Source organism: Drosophila erecta, unplaced genomic scaffold (genome assembly GCF_003286155.1).
Source record: "Drosophila erecta strain 14021-0224.00,06,07 unplaced genomic scaffold, DereRS2 tig00000000-arrow-pilon, whole genome shotgun sequence".
In the NCBI taxonomy this organism is placed as follows: Eukaryota; Metazoa; Arthropoda; class Insecta; order Diptera; family Drosophilidae; genus Drosophila; species Drosophila erecta.
Genome location: NW_020825194.1, coordinates 27,682,026 through 27,703,211, shown reverse-complemented (window position 1 = coordinate 27,703,211; position 21,186 = coordinate 27,682,026). Strand labels below are relative to the sequence as shown.

Genomic DNA, 21,186 nt, shown 5'->3' with positions numbered 1-21,186 from the left:
TCATTAAACTGTTGCTAAGAAGTTTTTAGCTTAAATTGTTGCAGCTCTTTCGTCGTACTAACATTTTCAAAGTACATCAACCGAATTAAGAAATGTTTTGTTTGACACATGCAAAAGAAATGTATACATTTATGGAAATTTTTTAAAGCCACTCAAAGAAGTAAGAAGTTGAAGGGAGTTTTAGCGGATGAACATTGTCGTTGATAAAGGCTTGGCAAGCCAACTTAGTCCATAATTGAACCAAAATTTAAAATTTTCACCATTCCAACACGCTCCGTGTTCTTGGCAAAGACCACCGACTTTTATCCCCAAAAGCTTGCTACGCCAAACACCTTTGGCACTGGACCTTTTCTCAGTTTTTTTTTTTTTTTTTTAAATGTTTATTATTATAAAGCGACGAATCCGTACATGCAGTACTAGTACCATAACATTGCAATTAAACATATAAATAATATAACCAAACTTCTCACTTATCGTGGGAAGACTAACAACAGAGTCTCAAACGTCGAGGGGGTCTTTAAAGCTGTCCAATTGTTTTGGCAAAGCCCTTTCTTTTAAGCCTTCTTAGAGGCCTGGCAGGGAGTAGGCGTCTTGCTAGCATGCTGTGGTGTCTTTTAAGCCTATCACTGTATCTGCTTGTGTGCCTTGAGATCTGTTCTTCCACTGTATGCAGATTAAGGTCCCGATGAAGGGTTGAGCTACGTACATAGTATGGGCAGTTGGTGATGGCACGCATTGCACGATTTTGCAAGACCTCAATGCGTTTATAGTTCGATTTTGCAGCAATACCCCAGATCTGCACTCCATATAGCCAGATCGGGGCTATACAGTGGGCGTATACTGCCCTTTTGGCTCTAAGTGTCATGGTGCTTCTTCTGTTGATCAACCATCGCAGTTGTTGCATTCTCTGACCGCATCTCCGTGCCGCAGCTTTTAAGTGTGGGCCAAAGGTCAACCGTTTGTCAAGGGTGATCCCAAGGTATTTAGCCTGCAGAGGTTGTTCTAGGGTTACGCCATCAAATTGTATGGGTGGTGTGCGCCTAATGAGAGTCTTCAAGGTGAAACAAGGATTGATGGTCTTATGTGGATTTACCTTTAAGTTCCATCTTTTGCACCATGCAGCCAAAGTATTGAGATACTCTTGGAGGCCACGTGCTGCCTCAGTGCAAGAACTGGAGCTGTATAACAGTGCGATATCGTCAGCGTAAGTGGCGAGTAGGGCCTTCCTGGGAGCTTCCATATGGTGCATATTTGGGCAAGGCAAATCCGCGGTAAATATTGAGTAGAGCAGCGGGCCGAGGACGCTGCCCTGCGGAACTCCAGCTCTCATGTAGCAAGGGGTTGAGTAGGTGCTTCTGACCCTGACCATGAACTTCCTATCTTCCAGGTAAGATTTCAGGACTCCATAGTATGGTGCTGGAAGCAGCTTTTTTATTTTGCAGAGTAGGCCGATATGCCAGACTCTGTCAAATGCTTGCTGCATGTCAATAAATACAGCATTGCAGTATTCCAAGTCGTCAAACGCCTGAATAATGTGCTTAACCAGTCTGTGAACCTGCTCCACAGTGCTGTGTCCCTGTCGAAATCCAAACTGGTGATCTGGGAGGATACGGCGCTCCTTAATAAAGTCACCTAGTCTGTTGGCAATCAGCCTTTCCCATATCTTGGATAGCGAAGACAGCAGACTTATGGGCCGATACGATTCCGGATCCTCTTCAGGTTTCCCAGGCTTATGTATCATGAGAATTGCTGCCATTTTCCACTGCTTTGGGAAGGACTGCACCCTAAATATAGCATTAAATATTTTCGCCATGTATAGGATGGCTCGGAGAGGTAGCGCTTTTAACGTGGCATTACAGACATTGTCGATGCCAGGAGTCTTCTTTATTGGCATTGATTTAATGACTTCGGCAATTTCCTCAACCCTGATTGGTTTAATTGGTAGCGACATTTGTAGGGGTATCTCTAGGCTGTCAAGCGTCTCTCGATTCTGCTCCATTGTAGCGAATTGGTAATGGGTGAACCTAGTCTCCAAATGATTTGCAAAGGAATTGGCCTGTTCCTCCTCGTTTTTAGCAAGTTCACCTCCCGGGCATCTAATGGGTACCTGTCTGAACGGTTGTCTTTTGAGGGATTTGGTGGACTTCCAGAGTGAATACCCAGCATCCACCGTATAGTCCATAGAAGCCAGCTTCTGCTCAAAAAAGATACTTCGAAGGTCTCTTACCACATTTCGTAGTTGTTTTGCAGCACGGTTCCATAAGATGCGGTCCCAGGGATCTTGAGATCGGATTGCTCGCCTTCTGAGTCTCCTTTTCTGTGTCAGGAGCTCTCTAGCCTCTCTTGTTAGGGATATTCCATAGGGGGTGCCTGTCCGAGGAACAGAAGGCGTAGATGCAGTCGCAGCCCTGTGAATACTTTGCGTAAGGTGATCAACAGCCATTTCAATTTCTTCACCAGAATTTAGCGTGATGTTCAACGGGATCATGCTCTCCAGTTGTTGACTAAAAGCGAGCGGGTCAGTGTGCTTGTTGACTAATCGTGGACTTGGATTCACATGGGTACTATCTGTCACAATACTGATGATCAAAGGCAAGTGATCGGAGTCCAGATCCCAACTTTGTGTTATACTTGTTAGGGAATCTGGTATACCATGATGCACCGCGAAGTCAATGCAGGAAGGCGTATGACTGGGTACATAAGGATACCTGGTTGGCGAACCAGTTGCAAGTATCTTAGCTCCAGTGATAGAGATGGCTTCCGCTAGCTCACGCCCCCGGGGTGAATTGTAGGTGTCGCCCCAAAGCCAGTGTCGGGCGTTCCAGTCGCCACCAATCATATACCGTTGGCCGCAAGAGCGTATTGTGTCAGTAAATTGTCTTTCGTCGATACTAACACTGGGAGGACAGTAAATGGCGCCGAACTGCACGTCACCCAGTCCTGTAGCTACTTTTACTGTAGACATTTGTATGCTGCGTGTCTCTATGACCCTTTGCGGGAAATGGCGAAGAGTTGTCCTAACGAACACGGCTGCTCCACCAACGCTATTATTATTTTGCGATGGCCTAAATGCTGGATAGAAAGCATAACCATATATCTTAACAGTATCCCCTCTTTTAATTCTAAGTTCCGTCACAAGAAGAATGTCCACGCTATTATTGTGCGCGTAAAGCTCAATATCTTTAGCTTTTCTTGAAATGCCGTTGGCATTCCAAATAAGAATCTTTAGTGGATTCATTGTGGGTGTGGAGCGTTGTTAGAAAGCTGGTAGGTATGTTCATTCCCAGCTCCTTGCTTTAACATGGTGGTTATTTCAAATACCATTCTTTCGAGCTTTTCAAGTCGTTGATTGGTTTGATTTCTGTGATGTTGCTGATCTTGTTGCTGCTGTTGCAACCACATAAGAAACTGATGTTGTTGTTGTTGTTGCATTTGCTGCTGCCATTCTTGGAACTGTTGTTGTTGCTGTTGTAACAATGCTTGGACGTCAAGTGAATTATTTTGCTGAGTGTTCAGTCGTTGTTGCTGCGATAACTGTTGCGTTTGTAAGTTATATAAACGTCGCTGAGCTGGTCCATCCTTGGAGGGAGTTGTATTAGAGTATTCTTTTGCTACTGTGGCATAGGATACTTTTGTATTTACCCCAGGGCCTATAGATGGTTGATGCTGTACCATATTTTGGTGTTGTTGTGTTGGTTGCTGATCTTCAGTTGACTGGTTAGTACTCTTACGGCGATTAATCTGCACGGAAGGAAACTGTTGCTGATCTCTATGGTTGAACCCATGATTCTGCCTATTTAAGTGATTCGCCTTCTTCGCAGGCCCCATAGATCTGCGGAGAAGCTCCTGGTACTTATGGCAACCTTTATAACTAGCCATGTGATCGTGAGAACAGTGATAGCATGTGGGCAGAGCATCTACAGGACGTGTACATTGTGTGGTTTGGTGATTTTCACCACACCTGGCACAATTTGGATGTCTGCGGCAGTATTTAGCTGTATGGCCATACTCCTGGCAACGTCGACATTGTGCAATTTCACTAGACTTTCGCATCCTTTCGATCCGTATTTTCTGTCGGCAAAGGGTCTTCACGTGATAAATTTCATTAATATTAGGGCAGGGCTTAATGTTAATGAAAAAAATATTGAGTTTTTCATCTTTATTAACCCTTGAACTAGGGTTGTGAATGTGAAGTACTTCATAGCCTAAACATTTCAGATCGGCCGTTATATCTTTGTTTTGTGTGCTGTGATGTAAGTCCCTTACTACAATTCTGTGTGCTTTTTCTGTCAGCATTTGGTAAGTGTGAAACTGCATACCAATTTCATCCATATAGCTAACAATTTTTCTGTAAGTGTCACTGTCTTTGGGAAATATTCTGACTGTTTCCCCTTGGTTAGCTTTGACTACGACGTTATCTAGACTTGCCTTTTCTTGTATGAGCTCAAATAGGTCATTTAAGTTGCTAATATTAACAACAATTTGGGGTGGTTTTTTAAAATCTTTGAGTTGATTGTTGGCGTTAGATGTTTCCTGGGATTTATTGGCAGTATTGTTTTCTGCAGATTGAAATTCGTCCATGCGGGCACTAGCATCATCGGCATCCTCAGACATCATGTCTTCCCCGTTTTCTTCATTAGTAATGATGTCCGTGTCGAGAATAGCAAACCTGTTACTAGAGCTTGCCTTCTGGTTAATTGTGGGGACCAAGTGCGGGCCCTGGGTACTGCTCACTCTTTTCGGTTTAAGGATGGGGGACAGTGGCTTTGCATTTTTTCTCTTGCCTGCTTTCCGATTTTGATCATCCAGTAATCTTCTGGCAGCACCGCTTAGATTTTTTGCTGCAATGTCGGGGCTGGTCAATTGGGAACATTCTTGGTTTGCTACACTTGAACCAGAACAGATGCTGCTCATTGTGGGATTTGCCATTGTGTATATGGTGCTGCTACTGGCACTAGAAAATGTCACTGTTGTTGTGGTGGGACTGCTTTGAGACTTATTGCATGTAATGCGTTGAATTTCTGATCGGCACTCGTCTCTAATCTTACTAGGTAATTTTCCAGCTATTGAGAACATTTTTTCATGATCAATCTGCTTCTTTATAAGCTGAGAGTCATCGAAACTGTTTTCATTCATTGTTTTTATATTGTCTTAATATTCAGCAAATAATTTGCGGGCCCAAATGTCCGGAACAGAGCATAAACAGTTCGGTTTTACTGATAAGCAAAGTTTGTTTACCTCTTGTGCAGTTCTGCGCGGGGTGAGGTAGATGACTTGCCCGAAGGGCAGAAAGCACCGTTTGAATGCACTTCACCTGATGCACTTTTTGTTTTTGTCAAACTGCCGACACCGCTCAAAGCAGCGCCCAAATAAATGATTTGTGCTATTTTGAGCACAAAAGGGAATGCACCGATAAGCAAAAAATAAATCACTTTTGCATGCGCGCGACACAACCGATCTCTTTGACTGCCAGAGTAGGAATACCTTTTCTCAGTACCAGGCAAAACATAAACGGCCTTAAATAAAGCAGCAGACACCTCTTTAGTTCGGTTTTAATGCAATTAAATATTTTATTTACTGAATGCATCTTAATCAATCACCTCTACGTACATCACATGCTCAGCACATCGTAGTTCATATGTGCTGGCATGTTGTAATACTACGAGTATTTGTGTTTTTACAGCGCATTGATATATAACCCATTCTTTTCCAAACGTCAAACTACAACAGTTATTCCGGTTCTCTCCTCGAAAACGTTTCCTAAAAGCGCAAGTGTTTGATCCGTGGTTTCTACTTTAGAAAAATATATGTATGATGTTATATATTATGAAGTAGCGTTTATCAGATTACATGGACTGGGTACAAATTTGTATACAATTCTATTTTGTTTTCCTTTGGTGATAAACAAGTTTATGTTATTCTTAGAATACAATCATTTTCTTACTTGGAAGTTCAATTTATTAGGACTTCTGTCAAGTTTACTGGGGTTGTGTTGGGTTGTGTTCTCACTATATGAAAAGTGCTAAGAATTTCATAGCCCCATATTTAAATCGATTTTTTGTCTTTTCCAAATATTTACCAACATTGTTGGTAAAATAAACATTGTTAAATTTTTTAAACATCGTGTAGCTTACAGACTTTCTTAGAATGTAAACTCTAGAAACAGTGATCTGCTCGAAACATCTAAGGGAGCTCAACTTATAAAATGTGAGGTCATTGCGCTTCGGTCTCAGTCATCTGTTTTTATACTTTTTTGTTTTTGCTATGTAAGGCAACTTCTTCCTCTTAACATAATGCGCAACCTAAGAATTACAAGTTGAACAAAGTAAACGAAAGTGTTGTATTATGCATAAATAAATTATTTCGTGTATTTAAAAAGTTCCTCTTATGTTTTTTACGCTTCCTTGTTTTAGTACTAGTATGTATTATGGAGACAGTTTTAGTTCAACTATTACAAATTTTCAATTTAATAAACTAAGTGTAAACTTAAACGTTTTATAAAAGCGCGCCTCAAGCGAACGCTGTTCCTTACAATTTGCATTTGTCCGTTGAATTAGCTGCCGTTGCACACTAGCATTTCGCTTCTCTGGCCAATTGATTAACCACAGTTTTCCGGCACAGCTCTTCGCCAAGTAATATCATAGAACATAAATCAGGAGACAGATTCGATACGATACAGAACTAGTAACATATACCGGGCAACTAGACCCGTAAGGCGAGCGGAACTCAAACGGAACGCAATTGATCTGCCTGCGATTTGTGTGAGTGTTTTCGGGTCAACTAAAAATCTAGAAAAAGTATAATATGCGTCGGAACGTTAGGTGTAAATCTTGAAATTGAACATAAGTAGAGTTGGCAAATGATACAAGTGTGCATATGCATTTTCTGAAGACCACGCAACCTAGCGGTTATAACACCATTGCAGAAATGGAGATGACGACGATGGGGGCGCAGTTACAAATCTACGGACATGCTAGTTGCGAGAAAGGCTGCATATGCCAAATGAGTGTTGTGATGAGGGTGTGTGCGATTTTACAGCAACATATAAATTACATTCCGGGCAATCCGCGAGTTGAGTTTAACTACCACCTTGTCCCTTGCCATAGATGAGCTCTTCGCAGATCTTGAGCAAATCGGCGTTTTCGCGCGATTTCTGTTGCAGCTGCTCCGTCATCGAGACCCGCGAGATCTCCTCCTTCTTGAGTAAAGCTTTAAGTTTTTTCGTCTCGTCGGCATGCTCCCTCGCGTAGGTGTCCAGCTTTTTGTTTGCACTAGGTCGGGGAAAATATTTGTCAGTTGGAAACCTTTTATAAGAATTCAATTGCCTACATTTCCAGCTGCTGCATGGCATGGTTCTTCATCTTGTCGTAGCGTTGTTCCTGCAACCGTAGATTGTCCATCATCTGCTTCCGCTCCGCCAGGAGGGATTCCTCATTGCTTTTAAGCTGCGAGGTCATCTCTTTGCTTTTTTCGTATTTCCTGCAACACCACCACAGTAAGTTGAATGTCCAAACTAGTTTTAGTGTCTTTGCTTACACATGCAGATCGGAAAATGTCGTCTCCAATGACGTTAAGTGATGGTAATTGGCGTCCCGGTCTGTCTGGACTTCTTGCAACTGGCGCTCGTGGAGCTGCGCCTGCTGCTCCTTCTCACTAATGAGCTCCGCGATTGCCTTCTCATATGCTTCGATGACACCGCTGGAAAATATAAATGGGTTTTGCAATGTGAATAAAGCTATCTATGCTGTTGTGTAGAAAGAGTTTCTAAAAACCTGCTGTTTGTATGCAAAAAGTAAGAAGGATAAGGATAAAAATAAATAATTAGCATCAACCTAATCTGAAAATAATAAGTTTGAACAATTTACACCTGTTGAATTAGCAATAAAATAAACTGAAGCTAAAAATGAGAAGACCCTGTTTTTCTTTCCACCTGTTATATAGCGTACAAGCTATCCCCTTAACATATATAAACGGAGTTTCATTGCTAATAGAACCGGTCACATCAGACATCAACTAGCAGTGTTGATCCAGGTTACAGAAACTAACAAGATAGAATGCTATAGTCGAGTTCCCGACTATCAGATAGCTGTTACTCAGCTAGTGGAAGTGCGAACGAGAAATTTCATAATTTTCTGGAATATCAGTAAAAATTGCGAATAAAATTAAGAAATGAAAACATATTTTTTCAAAAGTGTGGGCGTGACAGTAGTTTAGACATAGAAGTTTACAAGACTAATTTAATAGTGAGAAAATATCACATTTTTCAGAAATGGGCTGTAGAGTGGGTGTGGCAAAAGGTTTTTCCACTAATCGATTGAAATTTTCAAGACTAATAAAAAAGTGAAAAAATACCACATTCAAGTTTTGTAGTTCCTGAGATCAAGGCGTTCATACGGACGGACGGACAGACGGACATGGCCAGAACCGACTTGGGTATTGATCCTGATCAAGAATATATGTATATACTTTACGGAAACGCTTCCTTCTGCCTGTTACATACTTTTCAATGAATCTAGCATACCCTTTTACTCTACGAGTAAGGGCTATAAGAACAAATGGCAGAGAGGCTTACTTCAGTTTTGCATTTGTCTTGTCCTTCTCCGTAATACGCTTGATCAGTGCTTCCTCGCGCTGCTCTCCCTCCTTGAGTTTCTTTTCAATGTCTTCGGACCTTGTTCTAAAATGATAAGCAACAACATTAGTTGGCATTTATTGTAATTAAGGCCTTCTTACACTTCATTTTTGATTTTCTTCTCCAGCTCATCCATGTCGTTGTAGTTCTGCGTCTTATCCTCCGTATTGGGGCTAAGTGTAAGAAAGCATTAGTAACATGGCACAAACAAACTGATTCACCTCTTACTTACTTGGAATTGTCGAAGGTTTTGTTGCAATCGTTATCAATGACGTCTACACTCATTTTAACATGCTTCTGTGGAAATAAACCGTTAATATTATTAGTATATTCTTACGAAAAACCATTAAATAATAACACAGATTTAAGTTTGTGCTTGGACAATTCAATGATAGTTATCCCGCAAATTATTGTGCAATTTAAAACAGAATGTGTTTAGCTTACTTTTGTTCTATACACAGGTGGCTTAAAATCCCATTTCTTGGCTGTATCTTTGGCACTCGATATTAATCCCGCAGACTGGTTCCCGTCACTTGTTTCGTGCTCCTCCAATGTTGGGCTAAGGAGCCGGTTTTGATACTGGTTCGATCCCAGAATATTCTGCAGCGCCTGCTCCTGCTGATTCGGATGATTAACGGCAACAGGGACTCCAAGGAGGGGATCGAACTTCAGCAGCAGTGAACTGCGGTCGATAGGCGCATTATTGCTGCCTTTCGTGTACAAATAATCAAAATCTGATGAATTCAGTATTACTGTGGTTGGTGTTCGTTTTTTGTTGGTGTATGGTTATGTTTAGATGAGTACATGCGCGTGCATTTTTGTGTTTCGTGAGAAAAGAAGAAAAAATACAAAGACATTTAGTAGTTAGTCACTTAAGCATAGGCTGTTTTAAATCAATGTCAACATTAAGGGGTTCCCCAACGGCCTCTTCCTATACTCGAAAATCTACCCCAAGAAACGCCCCCTAAAACCTAACATGGAAACCCAGCTACATGATATAAAGAATTGGGTATAGGTTTATTGTATCATGCTCGGTCGGGAAGTCATTTTTATTTTTTTAATGCAATATCTCATCTAATTTACAACTTAAACTAAAGTCTGCTCCATTTCTTCAATGGACTTGTTCTACTATCATTAATACTGTTCATTTGACGTTACACATGCTTGGCTTGACTCAATATCAGTTTTGATCAATTGTATACATAAATAATGAGCTTTTTATATGAAAAACTGTAAGCACGATTCAGGAGATGGGTAAATGTTTATTTTTGAAAGAAATCTATGAAGGAGTCATAATGCTTATCTTTGCTTATCCCTACACTTCCACGAATAATTCAACTTTTTGCTCTCTGGGGGCTTGGATAAAATTGTCTTTCGAAAATAATTTCTTTCTGTTTGACTCGTTGAAAATAAGAAAGGAAGAGCGCGATTGTGAAACCAAAATAAGATATGGTATGACTCAAGTCTCCCTTCCCATTCAACCCCCTGAAAACCAAACCCAGATGCCGATGGGCACGAAATTGAGGTGTGTCTGTTTTGCATTGAAGCCGCATTATTCCTTTTACAGTACTCACGAAGGAATTTTAATTTTCTTGGAGGTTCGAAAACTCCTTTATCGAAAAGAATATACTAATGCCCTGTAGTATGAGAAACTTGTTAGGAAAACGATCTGTTTAAGTGTGAAGCTTTCTTGGAGACAACAAATCAAGCAAACTTGAAAATGAAATGATTTCATTTAAAATCATTGAAATCTTAAAAACTCAAATAAAACGGATACCAACCAAGATGGAACCCCTTTTTCTCAGTGCATTTGGAAATGGAATGGGGAACACATAAACAAATCCCCAGCACAGCGGTGGAAGGCTTTAAAAATAGTGAGAACCCCGGGCAGACCCAGATATAATGTTCAGGTCACCATATAGGCCGCCTTGTAACTCGGGATTTGTGCATATCTCAGTTTTCAAAACACCGGACCAAAACAAAACAAAGGCAAACGACGACTTGTGAGTCATTTTATGCAATCGACAATGGTTTCCGAAAGTGGGTTGAGTGAAGGAGAGCAGCAGCGGAAGCGTGGAGAGCGAAGGAGCAAAAGAGAGAAAGAGCGGCTCTTCACTGCGCTGCATTTTCATTGCCTATCGCTGACAAGGCTCGCACTTTCAAGATTCTCACATAATAACGTTAACGGTGACCACGAAGCACCCGAAAAACACCCACACGTACATATACATATGTACAACCGTACACGAATACGCAGAGCAAATCACACAATGAAGTTTCACGCTCTCACTCTCACATACTATTTTTCTTAAGCGATTCGGAGATCTGTCTTCTGGTTTTATTTATGCCTATTTGTTGTTTTTCTGCAGCACAGCTGTTGGTTACATTTCCGATTTCTAGTCCTTCTTGCGGGCCAATATCAAAATAGAACCTCGCGAGACTTGGTAAGCAAACAAATAATGCTAGTTTTGCGTTTTTCAAAGTCACATTTTTCTATATAGCAGTCTGACAATACCAAGATTTAACAGCAGTACGGTACCGATAGATAAAGCGACGTCAGATGTTGGAAACTAACTGAAATGGAATTTCTTATTGCTTACATTTCTCTCTCTGCGAGTCCAATAAGAAAACCAACGCACGCACGCGAGCGAACGAACGAGTCTCAATTCTGACTAGAGTGTGGGACAGTGGAACGTATTCAGCAGTCAGCAAGTGCGCAGAGAGAGTAGGTGCGAGGGAGAGAGAGCTAGTGCTGTGTACACGTTGTCTGTTTGGAGTTTTGCCTACCCCCTCTATCAATCCCCGTCACATTGAACTGCCACCCACCGACTGTCTCTTTCGCTCTACTGTAACGTTTTGGGACGGGGGGCTATAGTGCACTGAGAGCTGAATTCCAATGCGCTTGAGTGTTGGTGTGTGTGAACAGTAGGGGACAGCAGATAACAGCAAAACGTCGATACTACAATCTTCTTAACTGACTTATAGAAATAATAATATATAATAATATTTTATTTAGTTTCAATTTTCTTTGAAAATATACATTTTTCTATTTTTATCCAACTGTTTTAAGTTTTCACATTAAACAATACGCTACAGACGAGTCCCTCAGAAATTTCAATTTCACGCCCACAAAGCGTGTTCGCAATAGCACTACTTTGGTCATGGACACCCATTATCTGATAATCGAAAAACTCGTCTATGGAGTCCTGTCTTGATTTTTATGAATTTCGATTATGAATTCATAAATGAATCTGTCAAATACAAAGTTTATTTAGCGAATCAACACAGTACTCTGCTGCAATTCTCCTATAAATGGTGAGAGCGCAAAAGAAAGTCTCACCTAAGCTGTTGCTCATGTGTAGGGTGGATTTAACTTGAGAGTTTTTTTTTTCCTAGTCAGCGATAACGATAAATTTTAGGCGCCGTTGTTTTAACCATTTAAAATTGTAGAAAAAGTGAACGAAATAAGCTGACGGCTATAAAAATTGATAAAAAAATATATGTGGACAGACAAAATAAAGATAATAAACTGCTTCTTTAATTAAACAAAATGACCTCACAATTAAAGAAGTTTCTCTTACATTCCGCTCTTGCAGATAAGAGACACAGATAGATGTGAGAGAGAACAGAAAGTACCAATTAAAGAGAGCGGCAAAATAAAAAGAGAGAGCGCACTGCGGTATTTTTCATCCGAGAGCAGAATAAGACCAAAAATAAAGCAAAAATCAGTTTCTAAACTCACAAAACGCCATAAAATAAAACTGCATTGCATAGTTAACTCCTTTTGTAAGCTGTGGCAGGAAAAAAAAAACAAGCATTTTGCAAGATAATTTGCAAGAAAAATATTAAAAAATACAAGAACTTTCAATTTTTTGGCAAATCTATAGAAATAAGCAAAACAAAATAAAACAAGAGAGAATGCTATTGTCGAGTATCAGATACCCGTTGCTCAGCTAGTGGAAGTGCGAGCGAGGAATTTCACATTATCTGGAATATCTCTAATGTTTGGGGGAAAAAAATGAAAAATAACTTTAAAATTTTTAATTTTAATGTGGGCGTGACAGTTTTGGGCGCTTTGTGGGCGTGCCTAAAGGTTTTTCGGCAATTCAATAGAAATGTACCAAACTACCAATAAAGCAACAAATTTCTCAAAAATTTTCAAAAAAGTAGGAGTGGTAGTTCTGGTCGGTTTGTGGACGTTAGAGTGGGTGTGACAACATCATTTAACAAATTTGGATTGCGTCTATATCTCTGGAATCTGCATGCCTAATCTAAGTCGATTCTTGGGGAATGTTTCATCCGAAATGCTTTAAAAATATGGCATTGAGACTACCAAATTTTCAGTCCATTACTTTTAAACAGAGCTTATTACTGCAATATAATAATCGCATAGTCTTCTAATAAAGTTCTTAAAAAAAAATTCGAATAATACAGTTAAAAAAGTTTGACACGTAATGGTACATTCCTTACAAAGGATCAAAGTGGTCATTCACTTACGGTTTTGTATGTTGGCGCCATCCTGGAATTCCGGATCAATAATCGCCTCCTGCTCGCCGGTTGCACCACCCCTCTTCCTGTTCATCGCAGCAGCGTTTTTTCCTCCAATCTCCACATCAGCATTGACCCTAATCTTTGCTTGTTCGTCGGAACCACTGATGGTCCTGAACATGTCATCCGAAACTGGAGAAATAACACCAAAGTGCTCCAAGAAAACATCGTCCTTCTCATCACTGGCGCTTAGCGTGGCTTGCTCTTTGGCGGAGAGAGCCTGCTCCTCCAACACAACGGTACCATTTCCCAATGGTGACACCGGAAACTTCGCCTCATGGATAGGGAGTCTATTTAAATGTTGGTGGGTAGGAATAGGTGGTGAATTTGAAATTGGTGCTTGGCGATCCTTCAAAGTTTGCTGGGGCGACTTCATGGCGGCTACATCATCTCCCTTCATAGAGATATCTACATCCTTGAAGTCATCAGCCCCGGTATTTTCAGTGGCCTCCAATGCTGGAGAAGCATTTTGCTCCATGCAGAAGGTGCGGCGTGGGTTCTCCTTTTGCATACAAAAAGTCCGACGCGATTTGTCCTCTTTCTCTTCCGTCGTAGACTGAAGCACCGAGAAAGTGCGGCGCTGGTTATCATCGACCGATCCCAGACTTACGGCGAATGTGGAGGAAGCCTCAATGTTCTCTGTACCCTTCTGTGATTTGCTCTCCGTAATGCTTTCGCTGTCAAAGGTCATATTTAAGGGAGTTGGAGAAATCTCGCTCATGGGCAAGGTTTCGTTGAGGTCCTGCTTCTGCGGACTCGGTTGTGTTAACTCAAAGACTATCGCGGATTTGGCGATGACTCCGGCTTCGAAAACGCTTTCCTTGCGATTTGAAGAAGGTTCTACCACAGCTTCTTCCAAATAGGGCATTTCCTTTTGCTCAGGCGGAGCATGGGGTGAGCGTGGAAAGTGGGACTGTTTTTCAGCGGGTTCGCTGATGGGGAAACTAGGCGAAGTGGGTTGTGGAAGGCTTGCAGTGCTTCTATTTCCATCCAGATCCAAGGAGAGATGCGTCGTGGATCTCAGCTGCGTTGGTGTGACTGCCGCAACGAGCGTGCGACCGTGGGATAGCTTTTTTACTCCCACCTTCTCACCCGTCGGGACATCATCAGGCAAGGGTAACTCCCTCAGAGCCAGGAACTCTAGTTCCTCCGCTGTCTTTGGGCGATGTGTAGGTATGGGCGGAGAAAGGGGCAGGTCCTTGCTTTCGGTTTGAAGTGTCGGCAAGGGCAAGGTCAGCGCTGCTGGGACAGATTCTACCGGTATCTCTATTTCATCCATTTTCAATGGACTTTCTATGCCTGCAGTTTTATTATCCATTTTATTATCTTGAAAATCCTTATCATTTTTCCCGCAGAGTTTTAAGAAAGATTTGCTTGGAGCGGGAGAATGAGCATTATTTTGCTCCTGACGAGATGAGGCAAGCATTATGGTCTCATCCACTCTCATGGAGTCATCCACTTCCATGTGCTCAAGCTCCTCCACAGTCCTGTCTTCAGTTGCCTCTATAGCTGGGGATGCATTTTGCTCAAGGTTGATGGCAGTGCATGTTCTTTCCGGTGATTCTACTGCAACTGAAAATTTCTCTTGATTAAGGTATTCCAGAGGATTTTGTGCGTTCCTCATCTGTGCACTACAGATCGGGTGGTGGTCCTCTTTCTGAAACACATCTTCTGTATCCTTTTGCTTTTCCTCATGATGCTTAGCTAAGTCATTCGCAGAGTCCAAGGCAGTTAAGGCGAGCTCCGGCTCAGGTAATGGCGTACCAGACTCCTCAGGCAATACTGATTCTATTAATGGAGGCTCCTTTGCATCACTATTGGATCCAGGGTGTTTAGCTAACTGATCTTGATCTATTTTTTGCTCCTGATTTTGATTATACTGCTCAGAATTTTCTTTTTTTGACTGGGATACGCTGAGAATATGCGTTTGCATAAGATGATGGTCTTCAGATTCCAAAACGTCCTTTAACATTTCCATGGTTTCGTTTATTTCATCCACATCCATTGCTTCATAGCTGTCGTTGTTGTGCTGGCTAACTTGCAAAGGATCTTTGAATTCTGCTTCCAGTGCAGAAACTGAGCTCATGGACAGCTGCTGCTCCAAAACATCATTAAGGGCACTTGAATAGGCCTCTAACTCCGATCGATCTCCGGTATAGCGCTCACTATGAAGCGATAAACACTCGACAAAAACATCCGAGTCAGAATGGTTGGATTTCAGTTGAGCTAAGGGCGGAATAAAGGCGATAAATTAATTAGTTTCAATAAAAATACATATCCGCTTTATATATAGAAAATTATTCATAAAACAAGATAGAATGCTAAAGTCGAGTGTCCCGACTATCAGATACCCGTTACTCAGCTAGTGGAAGTGCGAACGAGAAAATTCATAATTTTCTGATATATCGGTAATGCTTAATCTTATTATTCTAGCTTTTGTAGTTCCTGAGATCGAGGCGTTCATACGGACAGACGGACATGACCAGTTCGACTCGGCTATTGATCCTGATCAAGAATATCGATTATACTTTATATGGTCGGAAACGGTTCCTTCTGCCTGTTACATACTTTTCAACGAATCTAGTATACCCTATTACTCTACGAGTAACAATTATGAGGTTTCATAACGAGACCGACTCAGAAATGTATCCCTTCCATTATATAAATGCTGGTATTCAAATGTAAGATAACATTCCGCTTTTCGGGCGGATTTCTTATTGAAATCTTACGTACATAAATACCACCTGAAAAGTTTTCTGTGTTACACAAACTAGTTTTACTCACTGTCTATATCGGTACTTAAAGGAGCCAGTTCCGGTATTTGCGTCTCATCGAACTCGGGAAGACCTCCAAATTTTGGAACCATGTCCGCGTCTAGCTGAAGACCACCGGCTACCGCCGTTTGATGTCCCAGAGCTGCCGCCATTGCCTTCTGTTGCTCCATGCTCGTCGGCTTGGGAATGGGCTTCACCGCCAGCGGACTCAGCTGCCAAGCGAGAGATGCGAAAATGTAAGAAAATAATTTACGAGGTGTACATTGCGATCATGATTCGAATAGTTAAAAACAAAAATTGGCATAACCCAAACAGTTGGGAAATGAAAAACGTAAACAACCGATGATGGGTTTGGGTTTTAAAGAGGATTGAGACTAGCAGCTGGTTGGTCATTTAATTAAGAATTTTTGACACATTGAATAAAGGAAAGACAAAGCAACACGCTGTTGACGTAAATAAAGCGCATTTGGGCTGAACGTGGTCTTCCCTTTGCCAAGAATGTATACAATGGCATAGGACCCTGCCATATTTATTTAGTATCTGATACAAAAGTACATTTTTCTTTAAATTATGATGTCAATTTAAAAAACTTCAATCTCATCTATAGATCGAATGGCAAGCTAGATACTTTTTATTCTCGCTAAAAAAAAAGGTCAAACAGTTGAAATGTTTGTCCCAGTTGGTCAGTCGACAAGCAAATGTCATTAATATAAAAGTCGACCAAGGCGTAAATCGGGTACATGGGAGGCACAAAAGGTGGGGAGATGGACGTGGAACTGGGTCGGCATGAGCTTTTGTGCAGTGCGAAATAAACATGCTGCGAATGCTTTTTGCCTATTCAGTTTTGGGAGCATCGTTCTACACGGGAATTTAATTAGAGCGCATTATAATGGGCGCTCCAAGGTTAAAGTCAACGAAGAATAAGGGGCCCGGAAAATGAGCGGGTCATTAAATATTGGAATGGTGGAAAAAAAAGGTAAAGTTTACCTGGTTGCCAATTCTTTATAAGTGAAGACGATTAAAATATATTAATTTTTTGACAATGCGCACAAGTCTTGGAAAACAGTTTCTAGTGAAATAATTATCAAAACAAATGCTAGATACAACGCCATTTAAAATAATAATAAGTGTTTCTGCAACGCAATAAGTTGACAAAACCAAATGGAACCAAATGGGACTGTATAATGCTTAAATGGGCAATTGGCACACAACTTTAGGACATTAAAAAATAACAATGTGTAAATTCTTATTCATGCTTATTCTTATTATAAGCATAATGCTATAATACCCCATGCACGGATGTACATTAAAATATTTATTACTAAGATAGTCATACATAGACATACCTCGCCACTCATGGCTTGCAAGTGCTCCATTTCGTTATCACTAACTTGGTTCAGATTGAAGTTTATTTCGCTTAGAAATTTCTGTATTGATTCTCTACTACTACTGGTGTCCTCGTGGGCTGGAAGTGGGCTCGAGATGGGTTCCATAATTAAATTACAGTGCTGTTCCTCCAGTCGCTGCAGATCCTCAGAGGCGGACTGTAGTAACGTGTCCAGGTGCGCGGATACAAGTGGAAGTCCTTCTTTATCCCTTGGTGTAGAACAATCATTAGTGGGACTAGCAGCTTCTAAGGCGTCCATTGTCGTTGGCTGATTGGTGGTGATGCCAGTGGTAGCGATGCTCTTTGGCCTTTTGATGATACTTGCGAGGAAGTCCATGCCGCTCTACGCACGATTAACTCCTGAGACGCGATACGGTTCACTTGGTTCCATAAACCATCGGATCTATAGAATTTCTTGGTTGGTCTTTAGTGTTTTTTCCCTTTTTTCTAGTTTCCGTTGTGACACAGATTTGGGCTCGCCTACTCGGAAAAATCTTTACCGTGATTTTTCGCTTTCTTATATTGGGTAATACCGCCGGGTTTCTCACGATCTGTTGTCGCGTGCGTTTCTCACTGCCTCCCGATCATGTCTGCCTTTAAAATCAATTTAAAAATATTTTCTTGTTCAATTTGCTTTGCTCTGCTCATCGTCACACATGCACAAATGTTTTAAGCACGGCGAGAGTGCGGGGGATCGACCCACCGAATGAGAGAACGAATAGTTTGAATGGCATTCCCACACCGATCCGAATGTTTTCGTATGTCTATATGTTTGGTTCATTCTAGCCCTCGCGGCGTTCTCCCCTTATCAGCACGGTCCTCTCTTCCTTTTATAATACTGTCATATGCTTTTCAGATGTTAGACGGCGGCTACCGTCACCTATATTCCGGAATATGGATTTCGTTTTTATTTCCTTAAATATTTGTTTGGAAGAATAATCCAATACGATCCGTGTGACTCAATTCCAAAAATAATACATTTTTAGGCACATAGTCTTGATTTTGTTCCGATAAGCTACTCTACATTTTTAAGCACCAACAAGGTTTCATCGACTATCAGATTCCCGTTACTCAGCTAGTGGAGGTACGAGAAATATAAGTTTCCCAGTTTTTATTGGCATATCGATAGAATTTGGCAAGACGGGCATACATAGCCAGATTGAATCGACTAGTGATCCTAAACATTAATTTTTATTCTTCCTCTGGTTGGAATTGGTATCCTTTTACTCTACGAGTAAATATAATGGGTTTTAAAAACACAAAGGGTAACACACACTTGCTCCATTTAAACACATTTCTTTAAGAACGCAGTTGTGTCCGCAATACATGAAATAAATTTTGGGGTCGTAGACATATATGAAATAATAATGGCAAGAGAGCGGGACCAAGATGACAACCTTTTTGACTGAAATGCAGTGAAAAACTGAAAAACTAGACAGACCTCAGCCGCAATTCAGACTGAAAGGCAGCAGTGAAAATGCAAAACACAGCAAATAAGGCGAAATACTTAAAGAAGGGGATAGAAAACTGGGGAATACGAAATAGGGCGACCGCCGACTGCTAATGAATGAAAATTTTCGCCAAATCAACTGGAGCAACTCGGAACCTACAACGTTTTGTAGACAGCATTAATTTTCTAATTTTCTAAGATTTTCGGGAGTCTTTTTTGCACAATGATTTCGTTAAAAGACCCTTAGTGTCAGTGCTCAAAAATAATAAATATGTCGGTTATGTTCATCACATTGTTTCCAGTGTAGTCCTGGTGGGTGCCAAATGACATGCAATCCCACAGCCATTGTTGCGCATCATGGCGCACTATCTACAAGTCGATTCGAACCGAAGAAGTGCTCCACATTGCCCAACGGCGGACTTTTCATGTCTAGCGAGAAAATGTAAGCGTTGAAACGGAATCCCACATGATGGAGCATGACGAGGTGGCAATAGTTACATAGATGTTGGCTCCAGCGGTAACCAAGCAGCGCGCGACAGGTGACAAGATATCACACGGCGCCCGGATCAGTGAGAACTCAAAAACAATGTAGAAAGTGTTGAACCATATAAGGCTTGAGTGGGGTCCAAATCTGAGACTGGTCACAAAAGAGTAAAATCATTTTAGAAAACATAACAGTGTGGGTCCCAGAAGGTTTGCTAGGGAGAAGAAATTCCATAAGTGAGTTTCAATAACTGTTGGCACAAGTGAGTTTAGTTTACAATGCACTTGTTGTTTAACATTAAGCGAGGGAAACTGTTCCTAGAAATGGAATTGGAACCTTAAACTGAAATTCGAATACTCAATGAATCACAGGAAAATAAAGGGAAACAAAATTGAGGAAGAGCGAACCACACACTGAACTAAAAATAGTCGAAAACAAATGTGGAAAAGGGTGGAAGCCATTTGTAGATGCTCTACAACGAGCATCTTCGGTGGCAAAAGGGGAGATGGAGTTGAATGACATTTATTCAAACTCAATATCCTTAAACGGGCGTTTTTCGCACTCTAAACTCCAATAGGCACTGCCACTTTGCATACGTTAACCGCCATCAGCTTTATCGGCCTTATCAGCGATCCACACTAGCATTTTTGTTTGGTAAGTGCACCATCTGGAGAGTGGAAATGTCAAAAGGCAGAATAAAGAAAAGTGCAAGTAATTTTTGATTTTCCCTAGGCATACCAGATTCCCTCGTCCGTCATCCGCCTCTATGGTAATTTTCCCAGTCGAGGTTCTGGATTTCCTTGTCTTCCCCGGCTTATTGCCCATTTTTGTGATTGCTACGGCAAATCGGGGAATCTGGACGCCTGGGATGGACAATGTCCGGCGGACACTGATGCACTGGAGAGCTCTCGTCCACGACAGCTGCCACAGAGCTAGTTAGAACCGCGAGTAATGGCAAATCATATGTACACATGTATATACGATGAACAATTGCGAATAAAGAAAACAGCAGAACAGCCTGCGATCGTAGCATGCCCACACGTTTTGTACATATGTACAAAGTACATAGTCACACACATTTGGATGTAAATGTGTCAGTTGTGCCGAAAGTGAGTGCATTGGTACATCGCACATGGTCGGTAGAACGGGACACGCCCCCGAGTCCAGCTATTAGCTTACCTTAATGCCGCCATCGTTTTTGTTGATCTCCCGCAGAATTCCGCGACCGCCAAATTCCATTCCAAGGCCATTCTCTGCTCCGTCGAATTCCATGGCATATGTGAGTCCTGGCAAGAAGCGCTCTTCTACAGTTTTGGCTTTATGTTTCGGGATAAAACTATTTTTTATGGCAATGTTCAGATGAGTGACGCGAATTATTTGCGTTGCTTTGATGAAAATGCCGCTACAATTTGAAGAAGCATAAGTGACAGTGTGACTGCACTGCCGACAGGGAAAAATACCACCGGGCAAATATACAATATACCAAAACATTTTGATTCTTATACATGCAATGTAATTAATCACATTATAGAATTGCAATTTATAACATTTCGATTACGAAATTTGATGGATCATAATGATATGAATGGATCATTTGATAATCATAATCATCTACAGTTTATAATTATCATATAATACAATTGTCACATGCACTTTTTGTGAAATTAATTTTATTTTGTGTGCCATTAAAATCCAAGTTTTTATTTTATGTTTTATTCAACGATGCGACTGCAGGTCAAAGTCGGACCAATAAAAATAAATGGAACAAAATAAACGAACAGTAATTTTTGGTATTATGGCCAATATCTCTGTTGTCCCAGAAGCCAAGGAAATACAATTTGTTACTTACACAAATAGTGTTTTATTTTATATTTCTTACACACATCACTCGAAGAGTTAAGTATAAAATTT

The 21,186-nt window shown here is 41.1% G+C and overlaps 1 protein-coding gene across 13 annotated transcripts; it reads right to left on the bottom strand.

The window, feature by feature from the left end:
• Positions 1-5,545: 5,545 nt before the first annotated feature.
• On the bottom strand, positions 5,546-20,743 carry LOC6551753 (transforming acidic coiled-coil-containing protein 3). Of its 13 annotated transcripts, XM_026976348.1 has the most exons (12): positions 20,455-20,533; positions 17,301-17,935; positions 15,965-16,166; positions 13,130-15,406; positions 9,077-9,384; positions 8,865-8,929; positions 8,734-8,805; positions 8,573-8,677; positions 7,537-7,698; positions 7,330-7,479; positions 7,090-7,271; positions 5,546-6,788 (listed from the first exon to the last, which is right to left on the bottom strand). In XM_026976348.1, exons 2-12 carry the CDS (start codon positions 17,676-17,678, stop codon positions 6,781-6,783), a joined length of 3,909 nt encoding a protein of 1,302 aa, XP_026832149.1. In that variant the 5' UTR covers positions 17,679-17,935; positions 20,455-20,533; the 3' UTR covers positions 5,546-6,780. The 13 variants fall into 13 exon arrangements, with proteins under 13 accessions (XP_026832149.1, XP_001978856.2, XP_026832150.1 ...); XM_001978820.3 differs by having other exon boundaries at positions 5,546-7,271; XM_026976349.1 differs by having other exon boundaries at positions 6,404-7,271; positions 9,077-9,342.
• Positions 20,744-21,186: the final 443 nt, after the last annotated feature.